General features: G+C 32.5%; 1 protein-coding gene across 10 annotated transcripts; it reads right to left on the minus strand.

The window, feature by feature from the left end:
- Positions 1-3,136: 3,136 nt before the first annotated feature.
- Positions 3,137-11,352, minus strand: LOC107847602 (serine/threonine/tyrosine-protein kinase HT1). 10 transcript variants are annotated; one of them, XM_047398705.1, is made up of 9 exons: positions 11,198-11,352; positions 10,967-11,042; positions 10,493-10,667; positions 10,215-10,320; positions 8,840-9,007; positions 6,876-6,944; positions 4,306-4,761; positions 3,966-4,085; positions 3,137-3,407 (listed from the first exon to the last, which is right to left on the minus strand). In XM_047398705.1, exons 3-9 carry the CDS (start codon positions 10,600-10,602, stop codon positions 3,321-3,323), a joined length of 1,116 nt encoding a protein of 371 aa, XP_047254661.1. In that variant the 5' UTR covers positions 10,603-10,667; positions 10,967-11,042; positions 11,198-11,352; the 3' UTR covers positions 3,137-3,320. The 10 variants fall into 10 exon arrangements, with proteins under 10 accessions (XP_047254661.1, XP_047254660.1, XP_047254663.1 ...); XM_047398704.1 differs by having other exon boundaries at positions 10,493-10,671; XM_047398707.1 differs by lacking the exons at positions 10,967-11,042; positions 11,198-11,352 and adding exons at positions 9,836-9,895; positions 9,982-10,065 and having other exon boundaries at positions 10,480-10,960.
- Between the last annotated feature and the right edge of the window lie 3,837 nt (positions 11,353-15,189).

The following is a 15,189-nucleotide window of genomic DNA, read 5'->3' on the forward strand; positions in this document are numbered from 1 at the left end:
TGCAATTTTCAAAAAGATGGTACACAAAATTGGGATACAAAGGTTCAAGGATGTTCTCATTAGGAGGAGTTAATACGCGTTGTACGCTTTTTCCCTTAGGAGGCTTTGTCCCACTGGATTTTCCTTGTAAGGTTTTTAATGAGGCAGCCGAAATGCATATTATTAGAGATGTGTACTCTTTTTCCTTCACTAGATTTTTTTTCACTGAATTTTTTCTAGTAAGGTTTTAACGAGACACATTATCTATCAATTAAGCATTCAAGGGGGAGGGTTATAAATATATTACCATATATAATGAATGTCTACTTTACCATATATAGTGAATGTCCACTTATGAAAAAGTTATAAACCCCAAGGTTAGTTTTCCCCTATAAATAAAGGGGTTCTCCTTCATTGTAATTAACTCATCAAGAAACCTCTCAAGAGAAATAACAATTATTCTCTCTTCTCTCTCTATTCTTGTTATTCTTACTTTATATTTCATAACAGTTACATAATTACTCCTCTCCCAGCTATTTTAATATAACTAGTGAATATAGTCGCGCTTCGCGCGATCATAAAAAATAGATAAATATTCTTCTGTAAATTTAGTCTATATAAAAGAAATAAAAATATTACTAGTATTATTATGGTTATTGTCATTATTGTATATTAAATTGATAATTACAAATATAAGCTTTTTCATTGAAATTTCGTAAGTTAATTGGTTGTTCTGTTTAAAATATTCAAGTGTCATTTCTTTTTATATATTTATGTCTTTAGTTTCATGTTGCCCTTTAATATGTGTTATTTATTTGTGTCAAAAAAAATGTTATTTCACCTTAAAATGATTTTCATAGCATATAATTTTTTTTTAAATCTTTTGGATTATGTATTTGTTGGTAAGAACCCTAATATAACAAAGTTTTGCTAGATTTATGAACAAAAAAATATGTAATTAATTAAAAGATCACACTTTCTAAGGTGAAATTAACCATATAATTTTTTTCTAAAGCTCAAATATAAGCCCCTCGATTCCTCGATTCAGAGCGAGACTCTTATAGATAGATTTAAGAGTGCTACACATTTATGTCTTAAAAAGGGGAGAAGAACTATATTATCATCACAAAGTTTATTTAAGAAGAGAGAGAGAATGAAATTATTTTAGTAGAAAGAATCCTACCCATTTATGCAATGAAATAGATAAATAAATTGTTATTTCTCAGCTATTGCATTATAATTGACTAAAATTATCAAGTTCAAAGTAAATTTATAATTTAGATAGAAATACCTGAGTAATTTGAAGGTGTCATAAGATTGAAATTAAATAACTAAAGGTTATAAAAGGCTTGAAAGTTATGAATTTCACTATTACTAAAAATAAAAGTAAAAAGTAAATAGATAAGAAGAGATATGTAGAATTATTGGCCAAAGGAAGGTGTCACTGTTTTGATGTTCTCAAATATTCTTTAACAAAAATCATAGTTATAAATTTACCATAGACATTTATTTTATTTCGAAAAAAATTACAATTACTATTTATATCTTCTTTAGAACTGTCAATATGGGTTTGGCTCGTGAGGCTGGTCCAATCCAACCATTTAATTAAGGGAAAATTTTTAAAAGCAGTAACTATAGAACCTTAATTATAACTTTTATAACAACTGTTTCAAAATTACGAAAAATAGCAATATGTATTCTGTATTTGAGTAAAATATTGTTATATAAATAAATATACAAATATAGAATATGTTCCTAATTTAACTCTAGTCAGTTAGAGTTAAATAAGGAAAGAAACTATTCCTTAATTTATAATACATTTAATTATACGAATTCTTTAATTCATGGCATTTACTTAATTTTATAGATTCATTTTCCTTATATGACTCTTTTTTAATATCTGTCATTATTTTACAGTTAAAAATCAGATTGAAGTTGAAGAGCTTCTAAATTTCAAAAAAAAATAAAAAAATACTGCAATTACAGACATTGAAAAACGAATTTGATTTGTGTTTTTGAATTTCATCAAATATTTTGCATAATGTTTGATTAGCGTCTAAATTTCAAAAAAAAAAAAAAAAAAATCAACACCGCAATTGTATATGGATTTAATCAAATTTCGCCGCCATTGTTTTCTGCGAATCGATAAACGAACTAAAATTTGAGTTCGTATATGAACTCAAATTTTTTTCTGCAAATCCATACACTATAATTCAAAATTTGAGTTCGTATATGGATTCCATAAAATTTAGCAGTCATTATTTTCTGCAAATTCATATAAGAACTCAAATTTGAGTTTGTATATGAATTTCATCAAATTTAGCAACAATTGTTTTCTGCGAAATACTTTTTTCCCAACGTATCCGTACAAATTTGAATGTTATTCGTATTAGTTAAAAAATTGATTTTAATTGGTATGCGTTTAGCAGTTTCATTTTTTTAGATTGTATTTATATATTCATAATTTTTTTTAATTGTGTTTGACATGAACTTAATGATAACTTATGAGTTTATCTCAATCAGATTATTTGAGTTTAATTATATGTCATTGTTGCATTTGTATAATTAATAAAAATCATTATATTTTGTTTTGACAAGTTGTATATTATTATTTATTTTACAAATTTGACAAGATGAAATAGTATGTATTTGATAATTTCACAATTATACAAAAAATTATATTTCACTGTTATATGTTTTCAGCTATATGTATATATATAATATATATATGCAGTATGTATATGTGTTCAACTGTCATGTCCTTCAACGTGTATAAAACATGTGTACATTGAACTACCATTCATGAAAAAAACACATATAATATAATATGTATTAGCAATCATGATTTACTCTATAAATGTATAAGATCAACATGTTAACTGAATTTTTAGATGTGAAACATATTTAATTATTGTAATGTGTCATATACATTTTCTTACTACTAGATAGTTATTGGTTGTGCTGAACACGGCCCAACACATTGAATTTTGATATAATTTTTTATGAGAATCATACCACAACTTAAATAATCACAACTATTTGAGATCACAATGTTTTTAAATAATTACATATCTTCAATTTTACTTATAAGCTTAACTACACCACGAAAAAATATAATGTAATTGTGTAAAAGTAATATATCCACGTAAAATTAACATATCCGAAAAAATGTGATGTATTCGAAAGAATGTGATGTATTCGTATGGATTAAATCAGAAATTTTTAATAATTATGAAACACAAATTGAGAATATTTAGCTCTAAAAGGATTGACAATATTTATTCATACAACCTGTTGGCAGACAGATATATGAGTTGCCAAGTAAGTCCAATGTCAACCAATCAGCTTCTGTAAATCAACATTGCAACTTTAATGCCGATAAGGACGTGGAATAATAGCCATCTGAATGCAAGAAGACAAATTCCTCCCTTTACCATAGCAATTCATATTATGTTAAGCAACAAAAATAAACATGAGATATGACTTGATAAAGATTAAAAGAACAGCGCATAAAAAGAATGAAAAGCTGGATATTCTCATGCCTAGGTTATATAACGCCATTGTCCCTCCTCTGTTCCATGCACAGCTCAGAGAAAAATATAATCAATTTGGAAGTCTCTGAAGTGAACAATCCAACAGCAAGCCACTGTTTAAACCATAACGGGACTCTTGCATGTGACGTCATTTTCTAGACATCGTGTATTGCCACATCTTCACAATTTTAGGATGTGCCTACTATTTTTGACATAGTAATACATTATTCTCCTTCCCTCCTTGTTTTCTTTATCCTATTTCTTGCTATATGTGTTATTTTATTTAGTGGGTAATTATGCTCCAGATATTTGTTGATTTGTAATGGTTACTTCATAACCAGAGTAATACTGGAATGAATCAAGTTGATCCCACACCTCAATACTATTCTTATACACACTACCATACGATCCCTAACAGTAGTAATAAGACTACAAACAGGAAGACGGTGATACCTTCATCAATTCTTCCAGAAGCCGAGGTGCGAGTTCAAGCACGCGTTTGAAATCACGCTGTAAACTTGGAGACAAGGCTGCTGTTTCACGCGTTAATTGGGTTTGAAGCAACAATTCAGTCTGCAAGCAGAGAAGTACTTAAGGCCATATTCTTAAAGGGCAGTCCTGACAAGGTTTTTTGACCTCAGGAAAGAAAAAAAAGAGAGACCAATATCAAAGTTATTTATTCCACTATCCACAGGTATGTGTTTCATAACTGAATATAAAGTTCATAAATAACAAAATATTACAAGAGTTCCAGAAATATATGAATAAGAAGGTACCAAATGTTGGATCATACCTTGTTTACAACAGCAAAAGCAGCCTGTACTGATGTCATATCTTCATAAGGAATGGTTCCAGCCACCATTTCCCATAGAATGAGTCCAAAGCCATATACGTCAACTTTTCTGCCGTATGATTTTCTCTTGATCGTCTCTGGTACCATCCAACGGTAAGTGCTTGGGTCATCAGCCAGGAGATCACAGAATGCCTCCTCACAAGCAATTCCAAAGTCAGCAATTTTCAGGTGAAAATCCTCATTGATAAGAATATTCTCTGGTTTGAGGTCCCGATGAATAATGCCCTGCGAATGAATATATTCTACTCCACGAGCAATATCCATGGCAAGTGCCATCAATTTTTCCAGGGCTAGGGACTTATGCTCAAGCTTGTGGAGGTATGCTCTCAAACAACCCTCTGACAGATACTCCGTAACAACACAAAAAACTGGTGGTTGTTTGCATGCACGTATGAACTGCATTAAAGGGGTCATATGAACCAAATCACAAAGAAATTTTATAAGGACGACAAGTTACCTCAATTGCTCTACCGTCTAAAAATGGGGACTCTCTAGTTATAGAGGCAAATGAGGGAACTAACAGGGCTGTGAAACTTTTATAGTACGATAACCAGATACTACCGAACAATCAAATTACATTTAACACTTGAATCACAGATCAATCTACATTTCTAATCAAGCATTTGATCTTACAAGAAAACCTGTTGTCAGACTTGAGACATAAGCAAAACTTCTATCTTACACAACCCATTTCCCCAAACGGACACTCGAATCAAATGCACATTATCGATACATATCATTGCATCCTTTGACTGGCTGCTCGGGTTATGATTCCGTCTTCCGTGTTCCATGTTTTATTACGAATCTGTGTGCTTTCCTTTGCTTTCTCTGTTTTATATTACTTATGGGTGCCGTATTTATGATATGTAATCTGCTTCTGTGCTTTACTATGCTTTGCTATGTGTTTGTGTGGTATCTCGTGTCTTGAGCCGGGGGTCTATCGGAAACAGCCTTTCTACTTCATCAGAGGTAGAGGTATGGACTGCGTACATCTTACCCCCCCCCAGACCCCACTAGGTGGGAATACACTGGGTTTGTTGTTGTTGTTGTTGTTGTAGTTTCTGCACAGCGCCAGTAGATGTGATCCCGCAGGATGGGCGTTAGGTACTACTCTATGATTGTTACAAAAAGAGAAAAACAAACTCACCTTGGTAATGTACTTGATGACCCCTACAATTCTTGGGACTCGAGTTCGGGCTTTGACGGGTATTCAAGACCATGAAGAGCAGGTACAACAACAACAACAACAAACCATGAAGAGCAGGTATCCTTCTTAAATCTTCTTCTGAGTAAGCGGGGATGATCCAATAATGCTTGTCCAGGCTGAAAACCTGATGCATATAATTACAACCTTAGAGGGGAGAAATGAGATAGATTCACATACGACACAGATGAAGGTAATAATACCACAAACTCAATAAGGAACTTTAGCTAAAGAAGAAATCAAACAACTGTCCATGGGTTTGTGCAAGCTCCTGTCAAGATTTTAGCAATAGCTTCCACGGCCTCTACAGTATTTGCAAAGACCATGGATCGGAGCACTCCAGAATCTATGTAGAAGAGTAAACACTATAGGTAAATTCACTATGTCTACGCAAAAGAACTTGATAGCTGATAACAGCGCATACAACTACTTACAGGGGCCCTTGCTTTAACTTATCAAGCAGTCCGCATCCACACCAACCCCAGGGATAGATGAGTTCTCTTCACTGGCTATGAAAATAGCAACCACTCTGGATTTCAACTGGACAACCTTCCTTATTATTCAGCACCATGAGTTATCATCTGCCTAGCATTATCCATCTAGGCTAGTTCTTGGCATGTTTGAATCTCTCACGCATTTATGAAAATCTAAAACTACTTTTCCACTATTTTGTTTTAGAGATTGACCAGATCTATCAATATTCGTGACAGAAGCAAAGCCAGCGTCAAGCTCAAAGAGAATTGTTTGGGAAAAACCATTAACCAGAACCACTAGCATTTTGGCAGCCAATGTTAATTTACTAAAGCTGTTTAGAGTATTTTTTGCCATTCATTACAGAGTAAAGGCCCAAAACCATACATTATCTTTACTTTAGACACAAAATAATACATATTCTTTCAACTGGTGCACTAATAGTCCCTTTTGTTTAAAAAGTGATGCATTTTTAGTCATCACCCCAACACTGTTAATTGTTTTTAACATCAGTCAATTACCTTTCTATCACACTATTTTTTTCCCTCCAAAAAAAACCTCACCTGCAAAATGTTGCTAACAAGGGCTTGAATCAATTTGAGCCTTGAGATTTTCTGTGTCACTAGTCACTATGATTTTTATTTAGTCATAAGGGCATAAGTTCTTGGGGTTCTCATGAGCTCATGGACTGAATGCACAGTCAATGAGGGAGGAAAAAATATATTCCCATAAACACAAGAACTCCGAGATCAGACTCTTCACCAACAGCTGGCCGACAAGGACGAACCAAGTATATTTGGGTTGCACACCATAAGCAGTATAAGGAAGCAATTACCAACATCAGCTTGACAGAGTTGATAACTCGTAACTTGAGCAGTTTCAGTGGCTTCACACTGCAAGATAGCTGCGACCCAAAAATGACACGTTAACAACAGAGCAAGCAACTGAAACGAAAGTAAAATATCATTGACTAATCCATCAGTAAAACCTACTTTTATGATGATGTTCCTATCCCAGAATCTCTTCAAGTGGAACGTTTCACAAATATGACATTTAATCACCTCAAAGAAGTTAAATCGGAAGGTTTTGTAATCTAAAAGCCTGAGTTGCAGCATATAAAGCTTCTCTTAGCCAAAATCTTCGATGCTGATGAAAATTCTAACCAACCTCTACTAACCTACTGAAGAATCTGGCATCACCTACCATAGAAGTTGACGTCATCTTTTATCTTCATGAGTCTTCTCGGACCATGAAATTAATAGATTGAAACAATTGTTGATGCAGTGATCCAGAGAAGTCTAAATTGTTAATGCAGCGTCGATGCCTCAAGGCTTATTTGATGTGTTTTTGCATTGATTTCCCTTGCCTAATGGTGCTCGTGTTTACTTGATATGAACGTGAGGAGGCTGCTGTTAAAAAAATTCACAGTGTTGGGGTGATGACTAAAAATGCACTCACTTTTTAAACAAAAAGGACTATTAGTGCACCAGTTAAAACAATATGTATTATTTTGTGTCTAAAGTAAAGATAATGGATGATTTTGGGCCTTTACTCTTCATTTCATACCTACATTCAAATGCTCGAAGAACTCGAGTATTTCAAAAGGTATGGCCATATTGGCTACCTTTTACAGTAAGACCAGTAAGACCATTGCATCAGCTAGCAAATATAAGAATGGTGCCAATGTCATGTTGATTCACGAAATTCCATTAACAGTGGCACCAATATATTAATTTACTTGGCCTACATTTTTGCTTGCTTTTCTTTGAAAAAGCATAGGCGTATCTTCCCTTTGATCTAGGTAGATACACACAACTTTCTTTCTATGTAGAGGCCCTAACGCTCAAGTACTGGCTTCAAAATTAATCAACGATGTGAACTGGTCGTAAGATTATAAAATGACAATGCCAACAACTTTCTAATTTGTAGGAGAATATCAATTAAGTCAATATAATTTAAAGTGGTAAAGAGACTGAATCACATATGTTCTACCTCATAATCACGTATTCAAATCATCAAGTGTACATGGCTGACCAACATTCAGAAACAATAAAACAGGACAACAATGAAAATTTTAGCATTATTTTTGACTGGAACATGGTCCTTCAATATTTCTTTTACCCTTTCCGAATTTGACCTCGTGTCGTTCTTTTGGACTATCACGGATCTGCAGTTGAGCAGATAATACCTTCTACTGCATAGTCATGATCATCAAACAGGCTAAAACGCAGCAAAGGAGGATAGCCAACGCACTGCAATTGGACTCCTCACACTGTGAATTCCATCAGACCACACAATTGATCCAAGTGCCGAATCAAGACCCTTCACCTGCTCCAACCCAACACATCCACTACTGCTGCTAAAACTAATCTCGTATGACAAACTACTCATTTCCTCACTGAAACTGAGCTTACTTGGAGTCACCTTCGTCTCCACGGACGATGGTGCATTTACCTTTACCTCATACACCGTATTTGCATTTCTCCCCACATTTTTAACCACACTCTTGTATTTTACAACACTCTCGCTCATGAAAACAACCGAGAATGATGGATAATTCAATTCCACGTACTAAATTCAAAGACACAACAAATTTACCATCTTCTGTTGACAATTTTTTTTTTTTTTTTTTTTTCTTTTCTGCAGTTAAACTATATTTACACCAACAGTATTGAACTATGTGCAAAGAAAAAACAAATAGAAAGTGCAATATCATAAACTTCAAACAGTTGTTGAAAATAAAGATTTGAAATTAGAAAGAAAGAAAGAAGAACATTCAATGCCTATAGCAAATAGAACCTGCAGCTGACGCCCAAAATGATCTTCCAGCATTGAGCTGACGTTCTCTATCATCCCCATATGAAATGGAATCAGCGGAGATGCCCAAACTGTAACATACATAGAATCAACAGATAGTTCTTCCACGTCCAATCGCATCAGCCCACCTATATGAATTGAATATCCTACCTGTCCACATCAAATTATTAAGTCGTGAGATTTCAAAGTGGATGACACAAACTAAACTAAAGAAAGCAGGTTTTTCACGTGAAGTTCTGAGCATAAGCATAGGCAGAAACATCTGATGGGAGATAAGTGCAATAAAATGCTACATTTAAGTTGTCTATTCATATTTAGATTCTGTATCTAAGACTATACAAGCAACCAATAGTCAAATCTCCACAAGCATTTTACAGGTTAATAATCTAATCTCTGGTAATATTTTTCCTGGGCATAACTTACCATTACATTTTTTGTAATTCTCTGAAGTTCCACTCGCTTAACAAAAAATCTTTTTTATAAAATGGAAAAACGTAAGAGACTCTTCAGGATGAAATCTGAATCTTGTTCAGAATATCTCAAGATCCTGACTCTGTAATCGCTGCTAACAAAGACGGGAACAACTGGGACCTGACATTCAAAAGAAACATGCATGACCGGGAAGTGAATGAGTTGTTAGATCTTTTGGAAAGACTACAACAGTATCACATCAGTCCTCAGACAGTCGACAAGCTCAAATGGGGGTAATCATAGTGGGGGTGTCTACACAGTAAAGGAAGGTTACAATCAGTTGTGCTCTTGAAACCCCTTAATAGATAACTGACCCTGGAAACTCATTTGGAGGACCAAGCTACCTCTTAAGGTTGTTTGTTTCACTTGGACAGATCTATATGAGGCATCTATTACCCAAGAAAACCTAAAGAAAAGGAATTCCAACAAATCGATTACACTACAGCATAAAATGTGTGGATACATACCCAAATTGAGTATAAGTACTCAAACATAATAATATTGTACCTTTAGTCTCCTTTCGATCTCATTATCAGCCATTCGATCAAATCGATTACACTACAGCATCTACCACAAACAAAACGGAAGTTCCATGAAATGTGTGGATACATACCCAAACTGAGTATAAGTACTCAAACATAACAATATTGTACCTTTAGTCTTGTTTCGACCTCATTATCAGCCATTCCATCAAATCAAAGTGAATCTTTATTCCCGTTTACAGCTGAAGGTTCGTCCTGACCAGTAAATAATGTATTCTCAAATAACTATTCATAAATTTTCATTAACGGCGCAGAATTTTACCATCCATATTAGAGATAATCATGAAACTCTAATATCTGTCATTGAAGAAAAATGGGTACTTTTAGATATCATTCTCACTAACCTCTGAAATCAAATAGTTGCTAACGTTAGGAGGAGAAGGAACTTTCTTAATGTCATCTTCATATGTAACTTCAGATATACACTGTAATAGGCCTCCATCAAAATCTCTGCACAAAGTCAGACCAAGTAAGTAAAACTAATTTAGCTACAATCAGATAAATGAATCTAACTCTGAGAAAACCAAATCTAAATAATATCAGAAAAAATAAGTTGGACGACAAAGATTACTGGCACCAGATAATCCCTACGGCGTCCTAAAATCTTACTTGAAATAACCACCTCTGATATTGCAGGCTACATTTCTGGCAACACAAAGGACAGGAACGCCATAGCCGTTGAAACTCGTAATAGAAAATCGTAATCCCGTGAGGCATGTCCAGTTTTGTCATTCCAGCAACGGGAACACCATCGCCGTCTTTACAATCGAGTTCGACGACGTCGATTGGAACCTTCTCTTCCTTAGGCGGCATTGAAAAGGAATTGGAATTGAAGGAATTAGTGATCGATTGAATGGGAAAGGAAAGTTTCCAGAATTATCTTGAGAGGAGTAGATATTTTATTAAGTCAAAAGGCTGGAACATCTCAAAAATTATAGAAGAATTACTCTCAGTTAAACACTAATACAATTGGAGAAACTACAGCTACAATCTAAAGGAACTAAGTTTCACCCAAAAATCAGAGAACTATAATAACAAAGGATTTAAGGAAAAAGAATGAGAATAAGCATGTCTTCAAGGAATTAACAATTGTTACCTTTCCCAAAATTGAAGTTTACTCAACATAGGAGGAGTATTTCTTCACTACCAAAACCTCGAGCTAAATACGAATTCTGCAAGCAATTTATCAGATTTTGACAACATAAAAATCAAAACTTCATAAACCCGCAGGACCAAAATTATCGCCAAAACTTTATAAATCTTTTCACCCAAATCTAAAAATCGAAGGAAAAAACTAAAGATGAAGATAAAATGGAAGAAGCGAGACTTGACTCAAACTGAGATTTGTCTCTAATTGTTGAAGCAGAAATCAACCATGGTTACATTGGAGCAAAGCTATGGTTGTATTATTTTATTTTATCAATGAGACGAGCGACAGAAAGATGATTTGATAAAGAAGTGGAGAAATAATGGAGTATTCTAGAGTTTTGATGTAAGAGGATAGTAAAATAGCTGCTAGACATAATTACCATTTTGCTCTTGTATATTGGGTATCTTTACACAATTACCCTTGGTTGCCATTTCTATGTAGTATTAATATTAGAATCGTTTCCACCCTAAACTATACAAGAAAAGTGAAGTTACGCCTAAACTATACTTGTGATATATTACACACTTAAACTATAAAAAAAGTGATACTTTTTACATCATGTCAGGCACTATATCATTTGTATGTGGTATGGTGTTTTACACGCGCTGTCATGTCAGCGCCACGTCAGCATAATCCGAAAAATAATAAATTTATTATTTTCATAAATTTTTCTTTTTTATTTTAAATTTAATTTTTTTTCTTTTTCAGTGTCTAAAACCTTCATTGTTGTCAATGTTCAAAACCTCCATTACACCATATTCACCACCATAAATTTTATCCCACCAACAAAATTATCATAACAATTAATTTCTTCTAACATTGTTCTTCATTCGTAACCCATGGCTTTTCTTAAAAAAAAAATAAACTAAAACCTCCATTGTTGTCAATGTCCAAAACTTCTATTACACCATATTCACCATCATTGTTTTATTACTGTGGAGACCACTCGAGTTTCAACATTGTTTTCCCTGATTGGTCTTTTTGGGGTTGATAAATATCCTTATCTTTCCATGTTTAAAGTTAATGTTAAATAAAATTAATATCTGTTAGATTTGTATTATAAAATGGTTTGCTTTGGTACTAGTGCAGGTCACAACTCAACACGAGGTCATAGGAAGAATTGAAAAAAGAATTGCAGCAAAGTAATGAGCTAAATTGGTACTACATAAAGAAATCATAGTTGAATTGGAAGATGAATGAATTGGAAGGTGAAATTAGTTTCGATTTGATGGAGGTGGATGATGGGGTGTAAAGAAATTGCATGATTTAAGGGTGGGGTGGAGCTTGAGGATGGGGTGATGAAGAAGATATGTTGGTTGGGATAGGGTGGTGAAGAAGAAGATGATTTGGGAGTGGGGGAGGGGAGACGGATGCTGGGGCGGGGATGGAGTATTTTAATTTATTTATTTTTTTGCTTTATTTTTAAATTTTGACACGCTATTTTTTAATTAAATAATTATGTATTTTCCATTTCAGATCTAGGGAGTAAAATGTATCACTTTTTTATAGTTTAGGTGTGTAATAGGTCACTAGTATAGTTTAGGTGTGGCTTCGACTTTTCTTGTATAGTTTGGGGTGGAAACGATATCTTTTCCCTAATATTAGATGAGAATGTTTGTCTACCATTCAGATTATTCATTTATACTAGTTTAGGTGTACGCGCCTCGCACGTGTACCTCGTTTTATTGAGTTCAAACGTTACACTAAATAGGATATTTATTTAAACAATAAAGATGAATACAATAATTAAATTGAACATCTTTTGAAGAATTTATTTAATTAAACCTAACTTTATCAAAATGAATTCTCAAAGTCGATTGACATTCATCTACCACCTGTAACTGCAACAAAACAACACGATGATAGAGACATCAAAATAATATAATTAAATCTAACCATTTACATAAATTTTCTTAAAGCCGTCTGTAAACTATAACAAAATAATACGACGATTGAGATAGCAAAATAATATAACTAAACTTTACCTTTACACACAAAAAAATTTCTCAAAACAAAGATATAAAAACAATATAATTAAACCTAACCTTTACCTAAAAAAAATCCTCAAAGCCGACTGTCATTCATCTAACACCTGTAAATTCATCTACGGCCTATAAAACAAATAATACAATAGTGATCACAAAGCTTCAGTTTTGATGAAAGTAATTCTTGTCTAAGCGAAAATTTTGACACTAAAGGATAACTTGAATGAAAACAAAGAAGATATATATATATACACACACGTTAAATTCTATTATGTTAACAAAAATAGTGAAGAAGTTGAGAGTTAAAAAATTAAGCATCTACCAATCTAAACATGCAACCAAATCAAGTTAGATGAGCATCAGTCATATTTTTTAAATAAGTAAACCAGTTTTTTCTCTAGTTTAACGTGCATCTTAATATTTATAGAAATATTTTCTCAATAGAGGAGTCTATATATGAGTCCTAAGGTTGTCCCATATATTTCTTTTTTCTTTTCCTTTAATATCATAGCAATCAAATTTTAGTAGTCATATTTCTTTTTCCTTTTCCTTTTATATTACAATAATCAAATTTTGATGGAAAATTGGGAACAAAAAAATGAGGCGTGAGTCATATTTCTTTTCCTTAGATGAATTGTTAATAAATAAAGTTGTTATCAAATATTATTACTATTTTTTTTAGTTTTGATTAGAGGTGGGCGTTCTGTACTTCGATTCGATTCGGTTTTTTTATTTGGTTTTTTCGATTTTCGATTTGAAATTATAAGAATCGAAAACCGAACCAAATTTGTTCGGTTCAGTTTATATAATTTTCGGTTCGATTTTATTGCGGTTTAATAATTTTGATTTTTTGATTTTTCGATTTTGGGCCTGTTTAATGGGCTACGTTATATTTACAAATTGGGCTACTGGGCAGCCAGACAGGTATAAAACTAATAAGTAATAACACTAGTTTACAAATTGAAGGAATGGAGATGATTAGGTAAATACAAAAAAGGAAATATGTACATGGACAAATTAGTGTAATATAGATATATTAATTTAATGAAAGGAAATTTGCCTTCTGGAATGAAATCAATTTACTGATTTAGGGCCTTTTGGAATATATATTAATTTAATAATATAGATATATTAGTGTGTATTATTATATTATATAAAGGGCCCTCCTAAAAGTTAAATATATATTATTATATTATATATATTATATAATTAAAAATGTATATTAAAAGTTTTGGTTTAAACAGAAAAATCGAATTATGTGAACCTAAAACCCGTAACCCAAATCGAAATACCAATTTTTTTTTAAGAAAAACCAAATCCGAACCGAAAAATAAAAAAATAAATTGATTCGGTTCGATTCGGTATTTCAGCTTTTCAGTATTTATGCCCACCCCTAGTTTTGATGGAAATTATGATAAATTTTTTTTAATCATATTTTCTAAGATTCTTTGTGATGTATACAAGGAAAAAGAAAACTTACCAATATTAGTTTTCCATATATTTTTCTCTAACCATTTTTAGGACTTCTTAGTTTTAAATATTATAAATATGGTGATATATTAATTAAAGAAAATAAGTGAAAAGATGATTTTGTCTATTGCGAAAGTTTATAATGAAGGGTAAAAAGTTTAAATTACTTTTCTAAGGGTCTTCACACTTTTAATATATTATAGATATAGTTTATAGATGTATTTATTTACATATACAGGAAATATATTTTCTTTGACATATGGTGTGCCTGATTCAGAAAATGATGTATCTTGAACTTAGTTCTTTGAGAATCTGAAGGAGGCATATAATAGTCAAAGAAAACACATGTGTGTTGTTTCTGATTGTAATGGAAGCATCATAAAAGCTGTTGGTGATGTGTACAAAGATGTACCGAATTATGCATGTATGTGGCATCTATGAAAAAGTGAAAAAAATTATGAAAAGTCACATGATGCATTAATGGAGATGTATTTGAAGTCATATGTTTCACGTATTTGAATTTATTTACACTTAAAATTGTTGTATTTATTTACTGAACTTGCAAGTTATTTTAGTTCATTATGAATAAATGAATGTCATTGATTCTAATTATATATATTGATACAAATATATAGAGATAATACATCGAAACACTCCTAAACTTGTAGTCAAAACTTACTTTAGACCCTAAACTTGTATGTGAATTATTTACCC

Source organism: Capsicum annuum, chromosome 11 (genome assembly GCF_002878395.1).
Source record: "Capsicum annuum cultivar UCD-10X-F1 chromosome 11, UCD10Xv1.1, whole genome shotgun sequence".
Taxonomy (NCBI): domain Eukaryota; kingdom Viridiplantae; phylum Streptophyta; class Magnoliopsida; order Solanales; family Solanaceae; genus Capsicum; species Capsicum annuum.